This window comes from Leucoraja erinacea, chromosome 12 (genome assembly GCF_028641065.1).
Source record: "Leucoraja erinacea ecotype New England chromosome 12, Leri_hhj_1, whole genome shotgun sequence".
Classification (NCBI taxonomy): Eukaryota; Metazoa; Chordata; class Chondrichthyes; order Rajiformes; family Rajidae; genus Leucoraja; species Leucoraja erinaceus.
The window spans coordinates 51,804,635-51,823,856 of record NC_073388.1 but is presented as its reverse complement, the minus strand read 5'-3'; the positions used below and the strand labels follow the sequence as shown (position 1 = coordinate 51,823,856).

General features: G+C 44.4%; 1 protein-coding gene across 1 annotated transcript in view; it reads left to right on the top strand.

Annotated features, from left to right (window-relative positions):
* Positions 1 to 7,176: 7,176 nt before the first annotated feature.
* LOC129702368 (palmitoyltransferase ZDHHC15B-like) overlaps positions 7,177 to 19,222 on the top strand; it is a 71,509-nt gene continuing 59,463 nt past the window's right edge. Inside the window, 1 exon segment of the mRNA XM_055644138.1 lies at positions 7,177 to 7,395. Coding sequence (XP_055500113.1) covers positions 7,278 to 7,395 — 118 coding nt within the window. The 5' untranslated portion in view covers positions 7,177 to 7,277.

Sequence of the window (19,222 nt, the reverse complement as noted above, 5' to 3'; positions counted from 1 at the left end):
ACTATGAAACAATAGGAAAAATTATTGGTACGCCAACTCACTTTATGTGGGATAATAGAATAATTGGCTCACTAATTCACTTTGCCATAGAATGGTAGCACATTCACACATTTACAGGAGTCGCTGCCTCAAAATGGCAGGCAGCATCAGTGTGTGTGCGTGTGTGCGTGTGTGCGTGTGTGCGTGTGTGCGTGTGTGTGCGTGTGTGTGTGTGTGTGTGTGTGTGTGTGTGTGTGTGTGTGATCTTTCTTTCTCATTTATTATATTGTTTACAGTGTACAGGTGCACAACCTTTTATCCGGTGTTCCGGAAACCGAAAAACTCCGAAAACCGGCCGTTTTTTCCAGGATGTCGTCTGCACACCAAAGCTCGCGTTTGGCGCCAAACTTGACCCGAAACGATGCACGGTCAACCCAGGTCTGTACTACTGTAGCGGCTGCCTCCTCCGCGGAGACCGGGGAGACACTTAAACATCTGTAAATGTGTATCTGTAAACATCTGTAACATTTAAGCAACTAACATTGCTTAAATGTTAGTTTGGAGGGCTTTTATGTGAAAGGCGGGGGGGGGGGGGGGGGGGTGAAGGTGAATTCTTAGTCCCCTACCTGGTCGGAGAGGCAGGGAGCGGTCAATGCCTTACCGGGTCGTCGTGCAGTAAGCTCCGCAGCGCTGTGGCCGCCAACTCCCAGCTGGGGCTGCGGGCGTCCGGCCGCGGGCGGCGCCGGTTGTAGCTCCGGCCCCGGCAACTCTACCCCTGGCTGCGCGGCGCTCCAAATCCACCGCCGCCCGTGGATGGACGCCCACAGCCCCAGCTCCGCGAATGTTGGGAGTCGGCGGCGTCGCAGCGCTGGGATATCAGCGGGGAGCGGGCAATGCCTTACCGGGTCGCCGTGCGGTAAGCTCCGGAGCGCTGTGGCCGCCGACTCCCAACATTCGCGGAGCTGGGGCTGCGGGCGTCCGGCCGCGGGCGGCGCTGGATTTGGAGCGCCTCGCAGCCAGGGGTAGAGTTGCCGGAGTCGGAGCTCCAACCGGCGCTGCCCGCGGCCGGACGGAGCCCCCAGCTCCGCAATGTTGGGAGTCGGCGACCAGGTAGGGGACTAAGAATTAAAGTTTCCCCCTTCACCCCCCCCCCCCACATAAAATCCCTCCAAACTAACTGACTAACATGTATGCAATGATTTACAATGATTCCCCGGTCTCCGGGGAGGAGGCAGCCGCTCCAGACTTTTCAAGCCGCTCGCGCTACCTACCTAATCTACGCTAAAAATCTTCCAATCGGAAATCCGAAAATGTCCGAAATCCGACAAGAGGGGGGGGGGTAGAGAGGGAGAGGGGTAGAGAGGGAGAGGGGTAGAGAGGGAGGGGAGTAAAGAGGTAGGGTGGAGGGGAGGGGGTAGTTGTGAATAGAATGTGTGAAAATGGGAAGACTGTGGCCTAGCGTATGGAAGAAAATAGGAATTAACCAGATTGTGCCCAGATGACACACACACAAACATATATACGTACATACACACAAACAAGAGAAGAGTTTTAGTAATATAGAAGAGATACAAAATCATGAGAGGAATAGATCGGGTAGACGCACAGAATCTCTTGCTCAGAGTAGGGGAATCGAGAACCAACGGACATAGGTGAGTGGGGGAAGATTTAAAAGGAATCTGAGGGGTAGCCTTTACACCCAAAGGGTGGTAGGTGTATGGAAAGAGCTGCCGAAGGAGGTAGTTGAGGCAGGGACTATTGCAATGTTTAAGAAACATTTAGATCGGTACATATATGGCACAGGTTTAGAGGGATATGGGCCAAATGCTGGTAGGTGAGACTAGTGTAGATGGAACATATTGGCCGGTGTGGGAAAGTTGGGCCAAAGGGTCTGTTTCCATGCTGTAGAAGTTATTGACTCTATAAATTCATTTTAATAATAAATTGCATTTTCATTTTTTTTGCAAAGTGGATAATGTCATATTTTCCCCACATTGTATTCCATCTACCAACTTCTTCTCCACTCATTTCACCGATCTCAATCACTTTGCAGACACTTAGTGTGTTCTTTACAACTTGCTAACTCACCTGGCTTTATATCATCAGCAAATGTAGATACAGTACGCTGGGCCCCTTCATTCAAGTCATTAATATAGATTGCAAACAGTTGATGCAAATCAATATGGCATCTCACTACTAATTGTTTTGTAGTTCAAGAGAGATCCAGAAACAAGAAACTGTACTGTAGGTAGACAGAAAATGTTGGAGAAACTTAGTGGGTGAGGCAGCATCTATGGAGAGAAGGAATTGGCGATGTTTAGGTCTTGACCCAAAACGTCGCCAATTCCTTCTCTCCATAGATGCTGCCTCACCCGCTGACTTTCTCCAGCATTTTTTGTCTACCTTCGATTTTTCCAGCCTCTGCAGTTCTTTCTTAAACAACTGTACTGTATATGTTGGTTTAAAAAAAAAAAAGAAACAATGTGCTGGAGTAACTCAGTGGGTCAGGCATAAGGGTCCTGGCCTGAAACATCACCTATCCGTGTTCTCCCTGGGATGCTGTCTGACCCAATGAATTACTCCTGTACTTTATGTCTTTATTTTCAATAGAGATATATTTATCCCAACTCATTATGTTCTGCTAGTTAGCCATTTGCCTACATGCAAATAATATACCAATACAGTATATCACCCCAAATACTATGCCTTCTTATGTTGTGCATCTACCTTTAATGTTACACCTTAACAAATGCTTCCTAGAAATTTATCCTGCTTCCAATGCATCCATTGTATCCAATCAATTGTTTACCAAAGACATGGCAGGTTGTGGGTACCATAGATTTTGTTCAGAAAAACGTAAGTTCCAGCCAGGTATATAAAATTGGGTAACATTATAGTAACAACAAACCTTTTCCCAAGCATTACATCTCTTTGAAGGAGTTTTTATTACCTTGATTTACATCCACTACAGTGTAGTGGATGCAGGGGAAAGATTACAAGGCAACAATTCAAAAGAGTGCCTCAGAGGACTAAAGGACTTGTAAAAATCAAAGCTCAGTCAATGCTAAAAGTGTGTTTCAGTTTTGTAGTCATGCCCAATAAATGGATAGCTATTTAAAAATGATTCCGACATTGAAACATTTCAAATGTATTTCACTGGTCGTGAGCACCCTGAGACATCCTGTCCAACTAAAGCCCCTGTCCCACTTTCCCGAGTTACCACGAATTCTCCTGCGTTTTCCCCTTGATTCAAACTCGGAGAATAGCCAGCCGTAGGTACTCGGGGCTATTTTTTTTACTTGTGGACATTTTTCAACATGCTGAAAAAACGTCCCAATTTACCTGATGCCCCGAGTACCTAAGGCTGGCATTACGAGCCGCTACGATATATCCACAGACACCTACGGACTCGCTACAGACATTCCCCGAGTTTGAATCAAGGAGAAAACTCGGGAGAATTTGTGAGTAACTCGGGAAAGTGGGACAGGAGATTAAGTGTGCAGACTGGCTGAGCAGAGAATTTGTGAAAAACCATTTGATAAGTTACATCTAATATTCCAGAGACCATGTTGAATAAAAACAATGAAGCAGTTTTGCCTGTGGTGTGATTTTGGTCTAAATAGGGAATAAGCCCAGAGATGGCTTGGTAATAGGGTCTTCTTCTTCTCAGTCAAGTTACAGCATAGGGTCAGCAGCATGAAGTTCTTAGGACTACATCTGTCTGATGACCTGACGTCCACGGCCAACACCACAGCTCTGGTCAAGAGAGCCCAGCAGCGACTTCACCCTCTCCGAAGACTACGTAAAGCAGGCCTCCCCACCACACACCTACGGACTTTTTATAGGGGGACTGTCGAGAGCACACTGACATACGGCATCACTTCCTGGTTCGGGAGCTGCAAGGCGTACGAACGGCACCAACTGGACAGGATAGTGAAGACCGCAAGCAGGATTATTGGTGCTCCACTCCCCTTCCTGCTGGACATATACAGGAAGAGATGTATCAACAGAGCCATCTCCATCATCAAAGACCCTTACCACCCATCGCATGACATTTTCTCCATCCTCCCATCTGGGAAGAGGTACAGGAGCATTAGCTGCAAAACCAGCAGGATGCTCCTCAGCTTCTTCCCACAGGCTATAAGACTGTTAAATGGACTTTGTCCCCTGCCAAGTATCGCGCACAAACCCCCACACTGCAGCAGAGCCACTGTTGTGCCGCTGCCGGTCGGAACGGCTGTTGAATGTTTAGTAGAGTGTTAAATTTGTTCATGACATGTATTTTTTATTTTCATTTCTATTTATTTTTTCATGCACACTGAATGGACACTGGTTGAGCAACGTTTTTTTGTTTCCTCTGGGTATGCGAATACTCAGGAAATGACAATAAAGATATACAATACAATACAATACATGGATACTGTAGATGGCTTTAGTGAGAAACCAGTGCAGCATGTGATACCCTCAGCAGAGGAATCATCCTCTCACCATAGACACTTGTTATTCCACCTCAGAATCTTATATTTTCATATAAACCAACTCTCATTCTTCTAAACTGGTATCCAAAAAACCTTAGCCATTTTCCCTTGAAAAGGAGCATAACAGTTTAGTGCTTATTGCATGTGAGTCCTTTCCAGTTATAGTGAAGGTTAAATGTAATATTCCCAGTGACGGTAGGTGGACTTAGTTGCTTATAATAGTCATGGGTCTCAATGCTATGAGGACCCAATGCTATGACCCTTTCAAACACACATTCCTTCAATCGGAGTGACTCATTTAAATCTACGGTCAGGTAGGCTGAGAGGGAACAAAGAAGCCTCATCCCTCACATCCATCCAGTCCTTCCAGGTGAGGCAGTGGTTCATGCGCACCTCCTCTAACCTCATATACTGCATTCGGTGCTCCTGACGTGGCCTTCTTTACATCGGCAAGACCAAGCGAGGACTAGGCAACTGTTTCGCCATACACTTGCGCTTAGTCCACCAAGGCCTGCTAGATCTCCCAGTTGATAACCATCTTCCCTTCCTATTCCATACCAACCTTTCTGACCCAGGCATCCTCCACTGCCAAATGAGACAAGCAAGCTGGAGGAACATCACCTCATATTCCGCTCAGGTAACTTACAGCCCAACCCAGAATACTGAATTCTGCAATTTTAGTTAACAAACCAATAACAACCCTTGCCCTTTCCACCTATAACCTTTCCTTTGACTTCATATATCACACATCTTATCTCAGTGTTTTGTCTTCTCTCCATCTCGGGAATTTGTCCACTCATTTGCCAATCAACTCCCCCCTCCCCTCCACCCACCTATCACTTGTCAGATTTGACCTGCACCCACCTCTCTTCCAGCTTTCTCTCCCCATTACAATGAGTCTGGCGAAGGATTCCAACTCAAAACATCAGCTATCCACAGTGAGTCCCACTGCAAATTGTAGGATCAGCACCTCATCTTTCGCTTGGGTAGTTTACACCCCAGCGGTATGAACATCGACTTCTCCAATTTCAGATAGTCCTTGCTTTCCCCCTCCTCCCCCCCCCAATCCCCCAGCTTTCCTACAGCCTACTGTCTCCGCCTCTGCCTTTCCTTATCCCGCCACACCCCCCCCCCCCCCCCCCGACGTCAGTCTGAAGAAGGGTCTTGACCCAAAACGTCGCCTATTCCTTCGCTCCATAGATGCTGCCTCACCCGCCGAGTTTCTCCAGCATTTTTGGCTACCATCACAATCTCCAATGGTGTGCCTGATCTGTTAGATTATTCCAGCACTTTGTGTCTTTTAAAAAAAATAAACCAGCATCTGCAGTTCCTTGAGTCTCCGAAGAAATCTCCAGTCTGGTGACACAGGCAGACCGATGTTACCAACTACAGTGCAAAAATCATGCAAAAAAAACAAGTGACTTGATGTAGAAGTTTAAGGATTCCTGAAGGTGGCAGCACAAGTGGTGAAGAAAGAATCTCAGATCCATGTTTGCCAGAGTCTGGTAGCAACTCTGGCAAACATGGAGAGGTAACATACTGGGCCGAGATCTTTCTTCAGACTGATGGGTGACATTTCAGGTCAGAGGCCTCCTGTTTCTACTAGAATATATACTTGCCATCATTAGCCAGGGCATTGAACATAAGAGACAACTTTATGAAACATTGGTTAGGTCAGAGCTAGAATATTGTGTGTCATTCTAGCCACCTGACTGTACGAAGGTCAATTGCACTGGAATGAACAATTTCAGTTATGATGAAACTGGGGTTTGTTTTTGGTGGAGTGGATGAGACTGAGGGGCGACCTGATAAGATTGGCACAAAATTATGAGGGCCATAGATAGAATAAATCATTATTAAATAGCAGAGGACCCCTAAATAGAAGGCATAAAATAACTTTGATCTTGTTAATACAATCTCTAAGTCAACAATGGCAGCTATTTTTCATTTAATATAGTAGCATGTCTTGTAGTTGCAGGATTATTAATTATGTATTTCATTCATTCAATTGTGACCATATGTTTCAAAGTAACTCGATATATTAATCTTCAATACTATTTATAATTTAGACTCCTCGTCGTCGCTATACCTTGATGTTCTTGCATTGTGCCAATCGGAAATTACCAACATATATTCCTGCCGTCGAAATTTCCTGGAAAAGTGGAATATCAGGAACAGAAATGTTGGAAGAACGCGGCCAATTTGAAAGCAGCATCTGTGGAAGGAGAGAGCTGTCAACGTTTCGGGTTGAAGAAAGGCACAAAATGCTGGAGTAACTCAGCGGGACAAGGTAACATCTCTGGAGAGAACTGAGATCTATCTTCCAGCATCTCTAAACAAAAATAAAATGTTCTGTTTTTGTTTCAGGTTCTGGCATCTAAGATATTATTTGTTTTCCAATACTAGTGGCTATTGACGAGCCGTAAATAGACGAAGCTGGACCGAAATGAGAGGGAACCGACTCTAATGTGGAAATAGCGGTAGAGGCGGCTGTTGCTGAACAACCGAAGCAGGCCGCAGCTTTCCGGAAAGAGCCGAGTGGGCCGGCGCTGGAGCCGAGTGGGCCGGCGCTGGAGCCGAGTGGGCCGGCGCTGGAGCCGAGTGGGCCGGCGCTGTGGCGGAGGGAGCCGAGTGGGCCGGCGCTGGAGCCGAGTGGAGCCGACACTGTGGCGGAGGGAGCCGAGTGGACCGACACTGTGGCGGAGGGAGCCGAGTGGGCCGGCGCTGTGGCGGAGGGCGGAGGGAGCCGAGCGGGCCGCATCGTACGGCGGGGTCCGTGAGACAGTGTTGTCGGCACCGGCCGATCGGCCGGCTGGGAAAATGGCGATATCGCGAGGACTCTTGTGCTGCCAGCGGGTGTTGGCTTGGATACCGGTGCTCATCATCACCCTGGTTGTGCTTTGGTCTTACTACGCCTATGTGGTCGAGCTGTGTGTCTGTAAGTGCCTCTTTATTTTGAATTTGGTGCTGACAGGAAAACAGGAGCTGTATCCACTGGCCGGCAACAGTCAAAGGGTCTGTTCCCATCATAAACTTGGCCCCTCAACCAGCTGTCAGGGCAGGAGGGCACGAACTGGGGAATGTTCCTGGTGCTCGACTTTAAATACACAGCACACAGCTGTATCTGGATAAATACATATGCAGGTCCTTCTGATTTGGGCAATCCCTTGGGATGGACGAAGATTTGCATCCACTCCTGATTTGTAGGCTCTGGGGTGACCGATGAGGCCAATGCGGGAAGTGCAGTCTCCTCCACAGATGGGGCAGGAGTTTGTGAAGGGACAGGCAGATGGATTTCACAAGGCTTCTCTTTGCCCTGGATGCATGGACAAGGTTCTCGGTGCTATCCGGAATGTTAACATCATAGGCCAGGAGTCATTGGAAGTATTGTATTTTCATTCAAGTTTAGTCGAGTTAATTGTCATATGGACACATATGGTGAAGGAGGCTATATAAATGTATTTAGGTCTCTTCCTGTATTCGCTTGGTAGTCTCTTTCTTTGATAGAACTATGTTGTTGACAGTTCTGGATGATGTGTCATCTTCATTTCTGAATTTCCCATTGAAATATGCCAATTAAATCTTGTTCCTACCAAACCTGTAATGTTAACACTGCTTTCAGATTTATAATGAACGTAGACACAAAATGCTGGAGTAACTCAGGCGTTTTGGGTTGAGACCCTTCAGTCTGAAGAAGGGTCTCGACCCGAAACGTCATCCATTCCTTCTCTCCAGAGGTACTGCTGAGTTACTCCAGCATTTTGTATCTACCTTCGATTTAAACCAGCATCTGCAGTTCTTTCCTACACCAAATTTATATACTTGCATTGAAAGATGTTGACGGCAACAGTACAGTTATTGCCCAGGGAATGTTACCAAGTAATTACATAATAATAATAATAATAATATTTTATTGTCATTGCACCTAAGCGTAACGAGATTTGGTATGCAGCTTCTATCCGATGTCATAACTTAAAAACATAATAAAATTTAGATTTAGATACCCGGGAACATGGTTTGTAAAAAGAACATTACAACAGTAAAATAGTCAAAACAGTTCAAACAGACTAAAGTGCAGATGTGTCTGTGCGACGTGACCATCCGAGGGAGACAGTCCAGGGGGGTGGGGGGCACTCAGCGGGGCCGGTTCAGAGCCGTTATAGCTCTGGGAATTAAGCTGTTCCTGAGTCTGGAGGTGCGGGCGTAAAAGGCCTTGTAACGTCTGCCGGAGGGAAGTAGTTCGAACAGTCAATTACAAGGGTGTGAGGAGTCTTTATGGATGCTGACGGCCTTCCTGAGGCACCGTGTGTGGTAGATGCGCTCTGTGGACGACGCGCTGAAGAGCTCTCCTCTGCCTCCGTGCAGCTGAGATCCTACACAGAGATGCCATATGTTAGGATGCTCTCTGTGGTGCAGCGTTCTATCTACATTGGGTATTTGGGTTGATTTATACTATCTACATTGTACTACATTGAAGATTTATACTATCTACATTGGGTATTTGGGTTGATTTAGGGGAATGTATAAATTATTGGGATCAAATCTGAAGGGGAATAACATGCGCACCCCGATCATCACACAAACCATTAACTCCATTTATACTTCACGCTGCCTCGGCAAGCCCAGCAGCATAATCAAGGACGAGTTGCACCCTGGCCACTCCCTCTTCTCCCCTCTCCCCTCAGATAATCAGATGAAAACACACAACTCCAGATGCAGAGACAGTTTCTTCCCAGCTGTGATCAGGCAACTGAATCATTCTACCACATCAGAGAGCAGTGCTGAATTACTATCTACTTCATTGCTGACTCTCAGACTATCCTTGTTCCGATTTTGCTGACTTTACCTTGCACTAAACAGTATTCCCTTATCATGTATCTATACACTGTAAATGGATCGATTATAATCATGTATTGTCTTTCCGCTGACTGGGTTTCACAAAACAAAAGCTTTTCACTGTACCTCGGTACACGTGACAATAAACTAAACACAAAAAAGAAAAAAAAATTTAATCAGGAACAGTCAGCGTGGATTTGCTAAGGGAAGGTCATATCTGTCTACTTTGAATTTTTTTAAAGAAGGTGAAAAGAAAGGTTGCTGAGGGACCCAATTTTCAGCAAGTTTTATGTAGCAGGTTCATCAATAAAGTAAATGCTCATGGGATCCATAGGAGAGGGGAAATTAGTTTCAAAACTGCTCAGAAGCAAAAAGTAACGGTTAATTGCTGACGTGTTCTTTATTTGCAATGAGATGGTGCTGTTTGTAATATACTCTAATGAAATGTAAGGGGGCATAGAAACATAGAAAATAGGTGCAGGAGGAGGCCATTCGGCCCTTCGAGCCAGCAACGCCATTCATTGTGATCATGGCTGATCGTCTCCAATCAATAACCCGTGCCTGCTTTCTCCCCATATCCCATGATTCCACTAGCCCCTAGAGCACCATCTAACTCTCTCTTAAATGCATCTAGTAATTTGGCCTCCTCTGCCCTGATAAAGGGACGTGATAAAGAAGTTTGCTAGAAAATTTGCATGAAGAATTATACAGCACATAATCCTCCAAAACTTTCGCCACCTCCAACGAGATCCCACTACTGGCCACGTCTTCCCATCTCCACCCCTTTCTGCTTTCGGCAGAGACCGTTCCCTCCGCAACTCCATGGTCAACTTGTCCCTTCCCACCCAAACCACCCCTTCCCCAGATCCTTTCCCCTGCAACTGCAGGAGATGCAACATCTGTCCCTTTACCTCCCTCCTTATCTCCATTCAAGGACCCCAACAATCTTTTCAGGCGAGGCAGAGGTTCACTTGCATCTCCTCCAACCTCATCTACTGTATCCGCTGTTCCAGGCGTCAACTTCTGTACCTCGGCAAGACCAAGCGCAGGCTCGGCGATCGTTTCGCTGAACACCTCTGCTCAGTCTACCTTAACCCACCTGATCTCCCGGTTGTTCAGCACTTTAACTCCACCTCCCATTCCCAATCTGACCTTTCTGTCCTGGGTCTCCTCCATTGTCAGAATGAGCGCCAGGGTAAATTGGAGGAACAGCACCTCATATTTCACTTGGGTAGCTGACACCCCAGCGGTATGAACATTATAATAATAATAATAAATGTTATTTATGGGCGCCTTTCAAGAGTCTCAAGGACACCTTACAAAAATTTAGCAGGTAGAGGAAAAACATGTAAGGGGAATGAAATAAATAGTAGAGACATGACTAGTACACAAAGTAAATACAGAATTCAATACAAAACACATTGACTTCCCAATTACAAACACCCCATGCGTTCCCTCTCACTCCACCCCCTCCCCCCTCCCAGTTCTCCAACCAGTCTTTCTGTCTCCAACTACATTCTATCTTTGTCCTACCCACTCCCCTGACACCAGTCTGAAGAAGGGTCTCGACCCAAAACATCACCCATTCCTTCTCTCCAGAGATGCTGCCTGTCCCGCTGAGCTACTCCAACATTTTGTGTCTACATTTGATTTAAACCAGCATCTACAGTTCTTTCCTACACATAAAGAAGTTTGCAGTTGATAGACTAAATAACAATGTGATTTAATAGTGGAGAAGAAAGCATTATGTCACAGGAGGATATTGATGGGCTGGTTAATTTTGTAGTGAGGTAATCTATTTCGGCAAGGGTCAGCAAAGCAATTGACCATGGAAGGATGTGGAGAGGAATACAGAGACCTTTGTCCACAGATACCTAAAATTAGTAGGAGAGATAAATAAGGTAGTTTAAAAAAAACATAAACACAAAATGCTGGATTAACAGGCAGCATCTCTGGCAAAAAGCATACAAAATGCACCTTTCCTTTATAAGTCGAGGCATAGAATACAAGAACAGGAAGGTTATATTCGAACTATATGTACCACTAAATAAGCCACAGTTAGAATTGTGCTTTAAAAATTGCACATGCTAAACCATCTAGATTTCATACAGACTCCTCCACAGCCTTGGCACCATTTGACAAATATGTTGCACAATTTCCGTACAATTTATTATCTTGTATTAATCAAAATCACATGGCATCCTAAGGAAATGTGGTCAACTATTCTGCCTCATTCTTACTGACCTGCTTGTAGCCTTAGACATAATCTACCATGTCATCAGAATTGTAATATCTCTCATTGCCTGGTTGGAGTCTTCCACCTCCTTTGTTTCCAATCTTGGCTGTCCATATGTCAGAGAATTTGCTGCAATGATTTTTCTTCCCACTGCTGTGCTGTTACCTCAGTTTCCCCCCTAGGGGTCTATATACTTGATTCTTCCCATTTTTCATTGACATCATCCTAAAACATGTCAGATCCTATTTATATGCTGGCATCAGCCCGCTCTACCTCATTTCTATCACTTTTTACCCTGCCACCATATCTGATTTATCACACTGCTTGGCTTGGATGGAATAAGCAGAAATCACCTGTATCTAAATTTTAACAAACTATGTTCCTTTTTAGTCATCAACCTTTCTTCTTTCCTTGACTTTTGTCTGAGGCTCAATGGATTTATATGGAATTTGCTGTAATCAGCCTTGAGTTTCTAATGATATATTTTCTTTGATCAATTTTTACCTTTTACTGTACCCAAGCCCCCAAGTTTCCGCTGCTGAAATTCTCAGATTTGGCTTTATTACCTGCATGTGACTGGTCCTATGATGTCCTGGTTGTCTTTCTATCTTCCACTTTATGCAAACTAATTCATCCACATTTCGGTGGCTCATATTCTAAATTGCGCTGTCCCACTTGCTCAGCAGCCCTGAGCTTACTGAGACCTGCACCAGCTCATTTTCCAGTAATGCTTCAGTACTGTACTTCTCGCTTATTTTCAAATTATTGCTTTGTCTTTTCCTAAACTTATCACCATCCTCAGACTTTCTGTTAAATCTATGGATTCTGACATTTCTGGTCTCTTGATCATGCAATTTTAATGACTGCAGCTTTGGTTTCCTCGGTCTTGAGCTTCATAATATTCTCCTATATCATTATGGACGTGATATGATCAGTGTGGGGCCCTAATAGACTCCATATCAAACAGAATCCAACAGGGTAGTTTCTTTACTTTTGAAATAACTGAATCATGTGAAAAAATGATACCCAACAAAATTTAGTTTTTAATTGCAAGCAGCGATGGCAGACATTATCAGATGTTCAGTGTTACCTAAATGTAGCATTAAAAATTTGGCTCAAATTTGTATCATTAAAAGGAATTGATGTGTTAGCTGTTCCCTCGAGGAGGACGGGGGAAATTATAGTGTAACTGCTTGTGCTTCGTATGGAGTTCGATCCGCTTACCGGATGTGTTCCAGTTTAATTCCATAGGGACTAAAGAGCCATTACATAACCTTGCTGTAATTCAACCCAAAATAGGCCAATAATCTCCAGGAGTCCAAACCATTTGAATTTAATGACAGCACATTGCATCTAAATCTCAGCATCCAGTAACAACATATATAGGATTTTTTGGAAAAGTCGAGCAGTTGATGATATAAAAGCTGATTGCTTCTCCCTTAATCTAATCCAGAACTTTTCTATCTTGAATTCAAAATTCATTTATTTTTACTTTACTTTCATAAACCAAATCATGATATGCCTCCATCTTAAACTATTGCAGTCCATTGAAGGATGGAGAATGCAAACCAGATCTAGGCATTGACCCAACTGATAGATGGAAACCTGCTTTCAGAGATTTCCTGCAATCTGTTTGTGCTTTCTTTCTTTTCACTAATGTCGTAGAGTCAAACAGTGTGGAAACAGCCCCCACCGGCCCAACATGCCCACACCAACCAACATGTCCCATCTACATTAGTTCCACCTTCCTGTGTTTGGGTCATATCCCTCTAAATCTACCCTATTCATATACCTGTCTATTCATGTACATCTAGTTTCTTAAAAATTATCATAGTACCTGCCTCACCAACCTCCTCCGGCAGCTCGTTCCATATAACCATCATACTTTGTGTAAGAAAAGTTACCTCTCGGGTTCCTATTAAATCCTTCTTCCCTCATCTTAAACCTATATCCTTTGGTTATCAATTTCCCCTACTCTGGGCAAGAGACTGTGCGTTTACCTGATCTATTCCTCTCATGATTTTGTACACTTTGATAAGATCACCCCTCATCCACCTGTGCTCCAAGGAACAGAGTCCTAGGCTGCTCAACGGCTTCCTATAGCTCAGGCCCTTGAGTCCTGGTGACATTCTCATGAATCTCTTCACCATTTCTACCTTGACTACCTGAGAGTATAGGTCGGCGCCCTGCCAGCAGCGTGTCAGTTTATTTCAACTTTTTAATTTTTTTTAGTGTGTTTAAATATGTTTTTAATATTTCTTTGTGCGTTTTGTGGGGGGGGTGGTGTGGGGGCGTAAGGGGGAAATCGTTTTGGTCACCTTCTCCATGGAGAGGCGACTTTTTCCAGGTCGCCTCCCCCGTGGCCTAACAGCAAGGATCGGTGCGGCCTTTCCTGGAGATGCGCCCGGGGCCTCAGCGGCGGGCGCAGCGTGGACCCTCGGCGTGGAGCGGGCGAGCCCTCGCTGGGGCTCACCGGAGGGGAGCGCTCCGTTTCGTTGGACCGCGGCAGCCTGAAGCCACGGTCTGCACAGCTGCAGCTGGCATGACGTCTGCAGCCCGGGATCCCTCGTTGGGGACCCGGGGGAAGAAGAAGCTTCCACTACGACTGCCGGCCCGTGGCCTACTTCTACTGCGGGTGCGGCATGGACTTACCATCGGGAACGGGGTCCCTCGCTGGGGATCCCTGGAGGGGAGCTTCAACTTCGACTGCCGGCCCTGCAGTCTGCGGTGCTTCTGGCTGCTGCACGAACTTTAAATCATCGACCGCCGGCCTGCGGCCTTCACCAGCCTGAAGCCGCGGTCTCCGGTGGGGGAGGCACCGATTCAGGACTTACCTTGACTTTCATTCATCTGGACGCCTGCAGCGGCGACTGCGGAAGGTTGTGGTCCTGACCACAGGGGGAAATGGAGGAGGACTGGCCAATTTTTGTGCCTTCCACCACAGCGATGAATGCTGTGGTGGATGTTTGTGTTAAATTTTTATTGTGTTTTTGTGTGTTCTTTCTCATTGTACCGCTGCTGGCAAATTCATTTCACTTGCACTTTATGTGCAATGTGACGAATAAAACCGTATTGTATTGTATTGTATTGTATTGACAACATCTTTCCTATAATATGGTGCCTAAAACTGAGCGCAATACTCTAAATGTGGACCAACTGCAACATGACCCCCCCCCTCCAACTTCTATACTCAATACTCCCACTGATGAAGGCCAAAATGCCAAAAGCCTTTTTAATCATCCGATCCGATCTACCTGCGACGTCACTTTCAAGGACTGTGTACCAGCACTCCGAGATCTCTCTGCTCTACAACACTCCCCAGAGCTCTACCATTCACTGTGTAGGTCCTGCCCATGTTGGACTTCCCGAAATGCAACACCTCATATTTCTCTGTATTAAATTCCATCCACCATTCCTCAGCCCACCTGCCCAACTGATCAAGATCCAGCTTCAATTTTTGACAACCAAATTCACTATCAACAATACTACCTACGTTTGTGTCATCTGCAAACTTGCTAATCATCTGATGTACGTTCTCACCCAAATCATTGATATAGGTGAAAAATAGCAATGAACTCAGCACCAAATCCTGAGCCTTACACCTATCTATTCAGTTACCGTTAGATGCAATGCGCTCTAACCTTCTAGAGCAGCCTACCATGTGGAACCTTATTGAATGTTCTGCTGAAATCCATACATACAATGTGTACACCTCTGCTCCCATCATCCTTATTTGTCACATCAACAAAAAAACGCAATCAGATTTGTGAGACAGGACCTCCCATGTACTAAATCATGCTGACTATCCCTAATCAGCCCTTGTCCAGCTAAATGCATGTATATCTTATCCCTCAGAAAACCCTTTCGTAACTTTCTGACCACAGATGTTAAGCTCACTGGCCTGTAATTCCCAGCCTTTTCCCTGCAGCCCTTCTTGACGTGCAACATTTGTCACCCTCCGGTTTTCCGGCACCTCTCCTATACTTAATGACGACTCGTAAATCTCAGCCAGGCACCTGCAATTTTCTCTCTGGCTTCTCACAGTGTCCTCAGATATATCTGATCAAACCCTGGGGATTTGTCTTCCTTCATACACGTCGGGACCTTTTTGACCGTTATACTGTCTGCTGTCAAAACACTTCCATTAACTGCCCCAAGTTCCCCAGCCATCATGTCTTTCTCCACTGAAAAAACAGAGAAGTACTCTTTTAGGACCTTGCCCATCTCCTGTGGCTCCACGCATTGTTGACCACTTTGATTCCTGAGGGGTCCCACTCTCTCTCCGGTTACCCTTTTTCTCTTTATGTACTTATAAAATCTCTTTGGATTATCCATAATCCCAACGTTATTCCCTTATCTAAACATTATTCCGAATATACAAAAATTATTCAATGAGCGAGTGGGGGGTTATAATTTAAGAAGACTATTTAATTTTAAGGTACAAAGAGTCCACACGACCAGAAAAACGTTTTGTATTTCGGTCTGTGGAGTAGGATTGTGGAACAGTTTGAATGTGGAATTAAAGCAATGTCCAAATATGAACCAGTTCAAAATGACATACAAAAAACTTTTTTTCACAAGGTACAGGGATGAAGGGGATTGTTGACAAACAGGGGTTAATGTTTATTATTATTTTATTTATTATTTATTTATGTTTTTTGGTTACTTCATACATATTACTTGTATGTGTATATCAGTTGTATGTATATATATGTCTGTATGCATCTCTAAAAATTGTCTGGGGTATTATTATTATTAATTCATTAATTATTAAATATGGAAGAAGGGTTTAGGGAGAAGGGGTGAGATTAAATAAGTTATTCTTCTTCTCACTCCTTTTCGAGCTTGTATAGAAAAAGTGTTGGACATTTAAATGTTGCTTTATGCTTTTCATTGCTTTGCAAATATTGCCTGGAATGTCCAATTGTTTGACTATTTCAATTTTGTTGTTGTTATTTATTCCTATTTATGTCTTTACTTGTTCGGAACAAATAAACAAATAAATAAATAAACAATTCCCTTAGCTAAACGTTATTCCCTTAGCTAAACGTTATTCCCTTATATACACTGTAAATGGATTGATTGTAATCATGCGTTGTTTTTCTGCTGACTGATTAGCACCCAACAAAAAGCTTTTCACTGTACCTCGGTCATGAGACAACTACACTAATAATGCTATCTGCCAGAGTTAGCTCCTGCCCACTTGTCCTCTTGTATTTCTTTTTTTAAGCTTGCTCCTTTTTTAAGCATAATTCCTGAACTCCTCCAGGGATACAATTGATCCCAGCTGTTTATACCTGCCCCATGCCTTCTTACTCTTGACCAGAATCTCTATTTCCCTCATCACCCAAGCTTCCTTATGCTTCCTGCCTTGCCCTTCACTCTAACAGGGACGATGTCTCTGAACTCTTTTCAGCACACTTTAAAAAACATCCTATTTCCCCTACGTTCCTTTTCCTTCAAACTATCTGCTCCAGTCAACTTTAACAAATTCCTGTCTCATACCTTCAAAGTTGGCCGTGCCCCAATTTAGAATTTAGAATTTAAATTCCAGGGCCTGCTCTGTCTCTATCCATAACTATCTTAAACCTAATTGAACAGTGGTCGCTTTTCCCAAAAGGCTCATCCACACTTCATCCACCTGTCCCTCCCAATTTTCCAAGATTCGATCAAGCATTTCCCTCTCCCATGTGGGGCCCTCTACTTATTGCCGGAGGAAACTCTCCTGAACACATTTGACAAATCGCACCTGATCTAAACCTTTCGCACTATGACATTCCCAGTCAACATTGGGAAACATAAATACCCTACTACGACAACCGTATTAGACTTGCAGCTGCCTGCAGTCTCCTGGCATATTTGCTCTTCTAATTCCTGTTGATGATTTGGGGGTCTGTAGTACACTCCTAACAAGATCATCATCCCTTTCTTCTTCCACAGTTCCACAGATATAGCCTCACTAGACAAACTATCCATAATAGAAACGTAGAAAATAGGTGCAGGAGTAGGTCATTTGGCCCTTCGAGCCAGCACCGTATATACGAGCATGGCTGATCATACAAAAACAGTACCCCATTGCGGCTTTCCCCCCCCATATCCAAACAGTCTTCTACCCTCAGGCCAGAGATACAGGTCACTCACATTCAGGACTAAGAGAGCCATGTTCAGTTTTGTGCCTACATCCATTAGACATGAATAGTTGATCTATTTAATTTTTTATTCATTTATTAAAATATATATATTTTTAACATTATTTTAATGTTTTTATTGCCTATTCTTCATGTATTATGCTTTGCAAGTTTTACCTACTGACCACTGTTGGACTGCTGGTATGTGATGTGTGTGGTATATTGTGTTGTGTTGCTGGGTATGTGAACTGTACACGTACTGATGTGCTGCACAAATGAAGTTCCTAACGGATAAATAAAGTTTATTCAATTGAATTGAATTAAATTGAATCTCTTGATTCCCTTAGCCCTAAGAGCTAAATCTAACTTTCTCTTGAAATCATCCAGTGAATTGGCCTCCACTGCCTTCTGTGGCAGAGAATTCTACAGATTCACAACTCTCTGGGTGAAAATGTTTTTCCTTCTCTCAGTCCAGAATGGCCTACCCTTTATTTTTAAACTGTGACCCCTGGTTCTGGACTCTCCGAACATCAGGATATTTTTTCCTGCATCTACCCTGTTCAATCCTCTTAAGAATTTAATATGTTTCTATAATATTCCCCCTCATCCCTCTAAATTCCTGCGAATACAAGCCCATTCTTTCATCATACATCAGTCCCACCATCCCGGGAATTAACCTGGTGAATCTACGATGCACTCCCTCAATAGCAATAATGTCCTTCCTCAAATTAGGAGACCAAAATTGTACATAATACTCCAGGTGCGGTCTAACCACAGCCCTGTACAACGGCAGAAGGACCTCCTTGCTCCTAAACTCAAATCCTTGCAATGAAGGCCAACATGCCATTAGCTTTCTTCACTGCCTGCTGCTTACCTGCATGCTTACTTTCAGTGACTGATGTAAGTACACCCAGGTCTCGTTGCACCCCCCCTTCTCCTAATCAGACACCATTCAAATAATAATCTGCCTTCCTGTTCTTGCCACCAAAGTGGATAACCTCACATTTATCCACACTATACAGCATCAGCCATGCATCTACCCACTCACCCAGCCTATCCAAGTCACCCTGCAGCCTCATAGCATCCTCCTCGCAGCTCACACTGCCATCCAGCTTTGTGTCATCTGCAAACTTAGAGATGTTACATTTAATTCCCTCATCTAAATCATTAATATATATTGTAAACTACTGGGGTCCCAGTACCGATCCTTGCAGCACCCCACTAGTCACTGCCTGCCATTGAGAAAAGGACCCGTTAATTCCTACTCTTGGCTTCCTGTCTGCCAACCAGTTCTCTATCCATGTCAATATGCGACCCCTAATACCATGTGCTCTAATTTTGCACACTAATCTCTTGTGTGGCAACTTGTCAAAGGCTTTTTGAAAGTCCAGCTACACTACATCCACTGGCTCTCCCTTATCCATTCTACTTGTTACATCCTCAAAAAATTCCAAAAGATTAGTCAAGCATGATTTCCCATTCATAAATCCATGCTGACTTTGACCGATCCCATCTCTGCTTTCCAAATGCGCTGCTATAACATCTTTAATAATCAACTAAAGCAT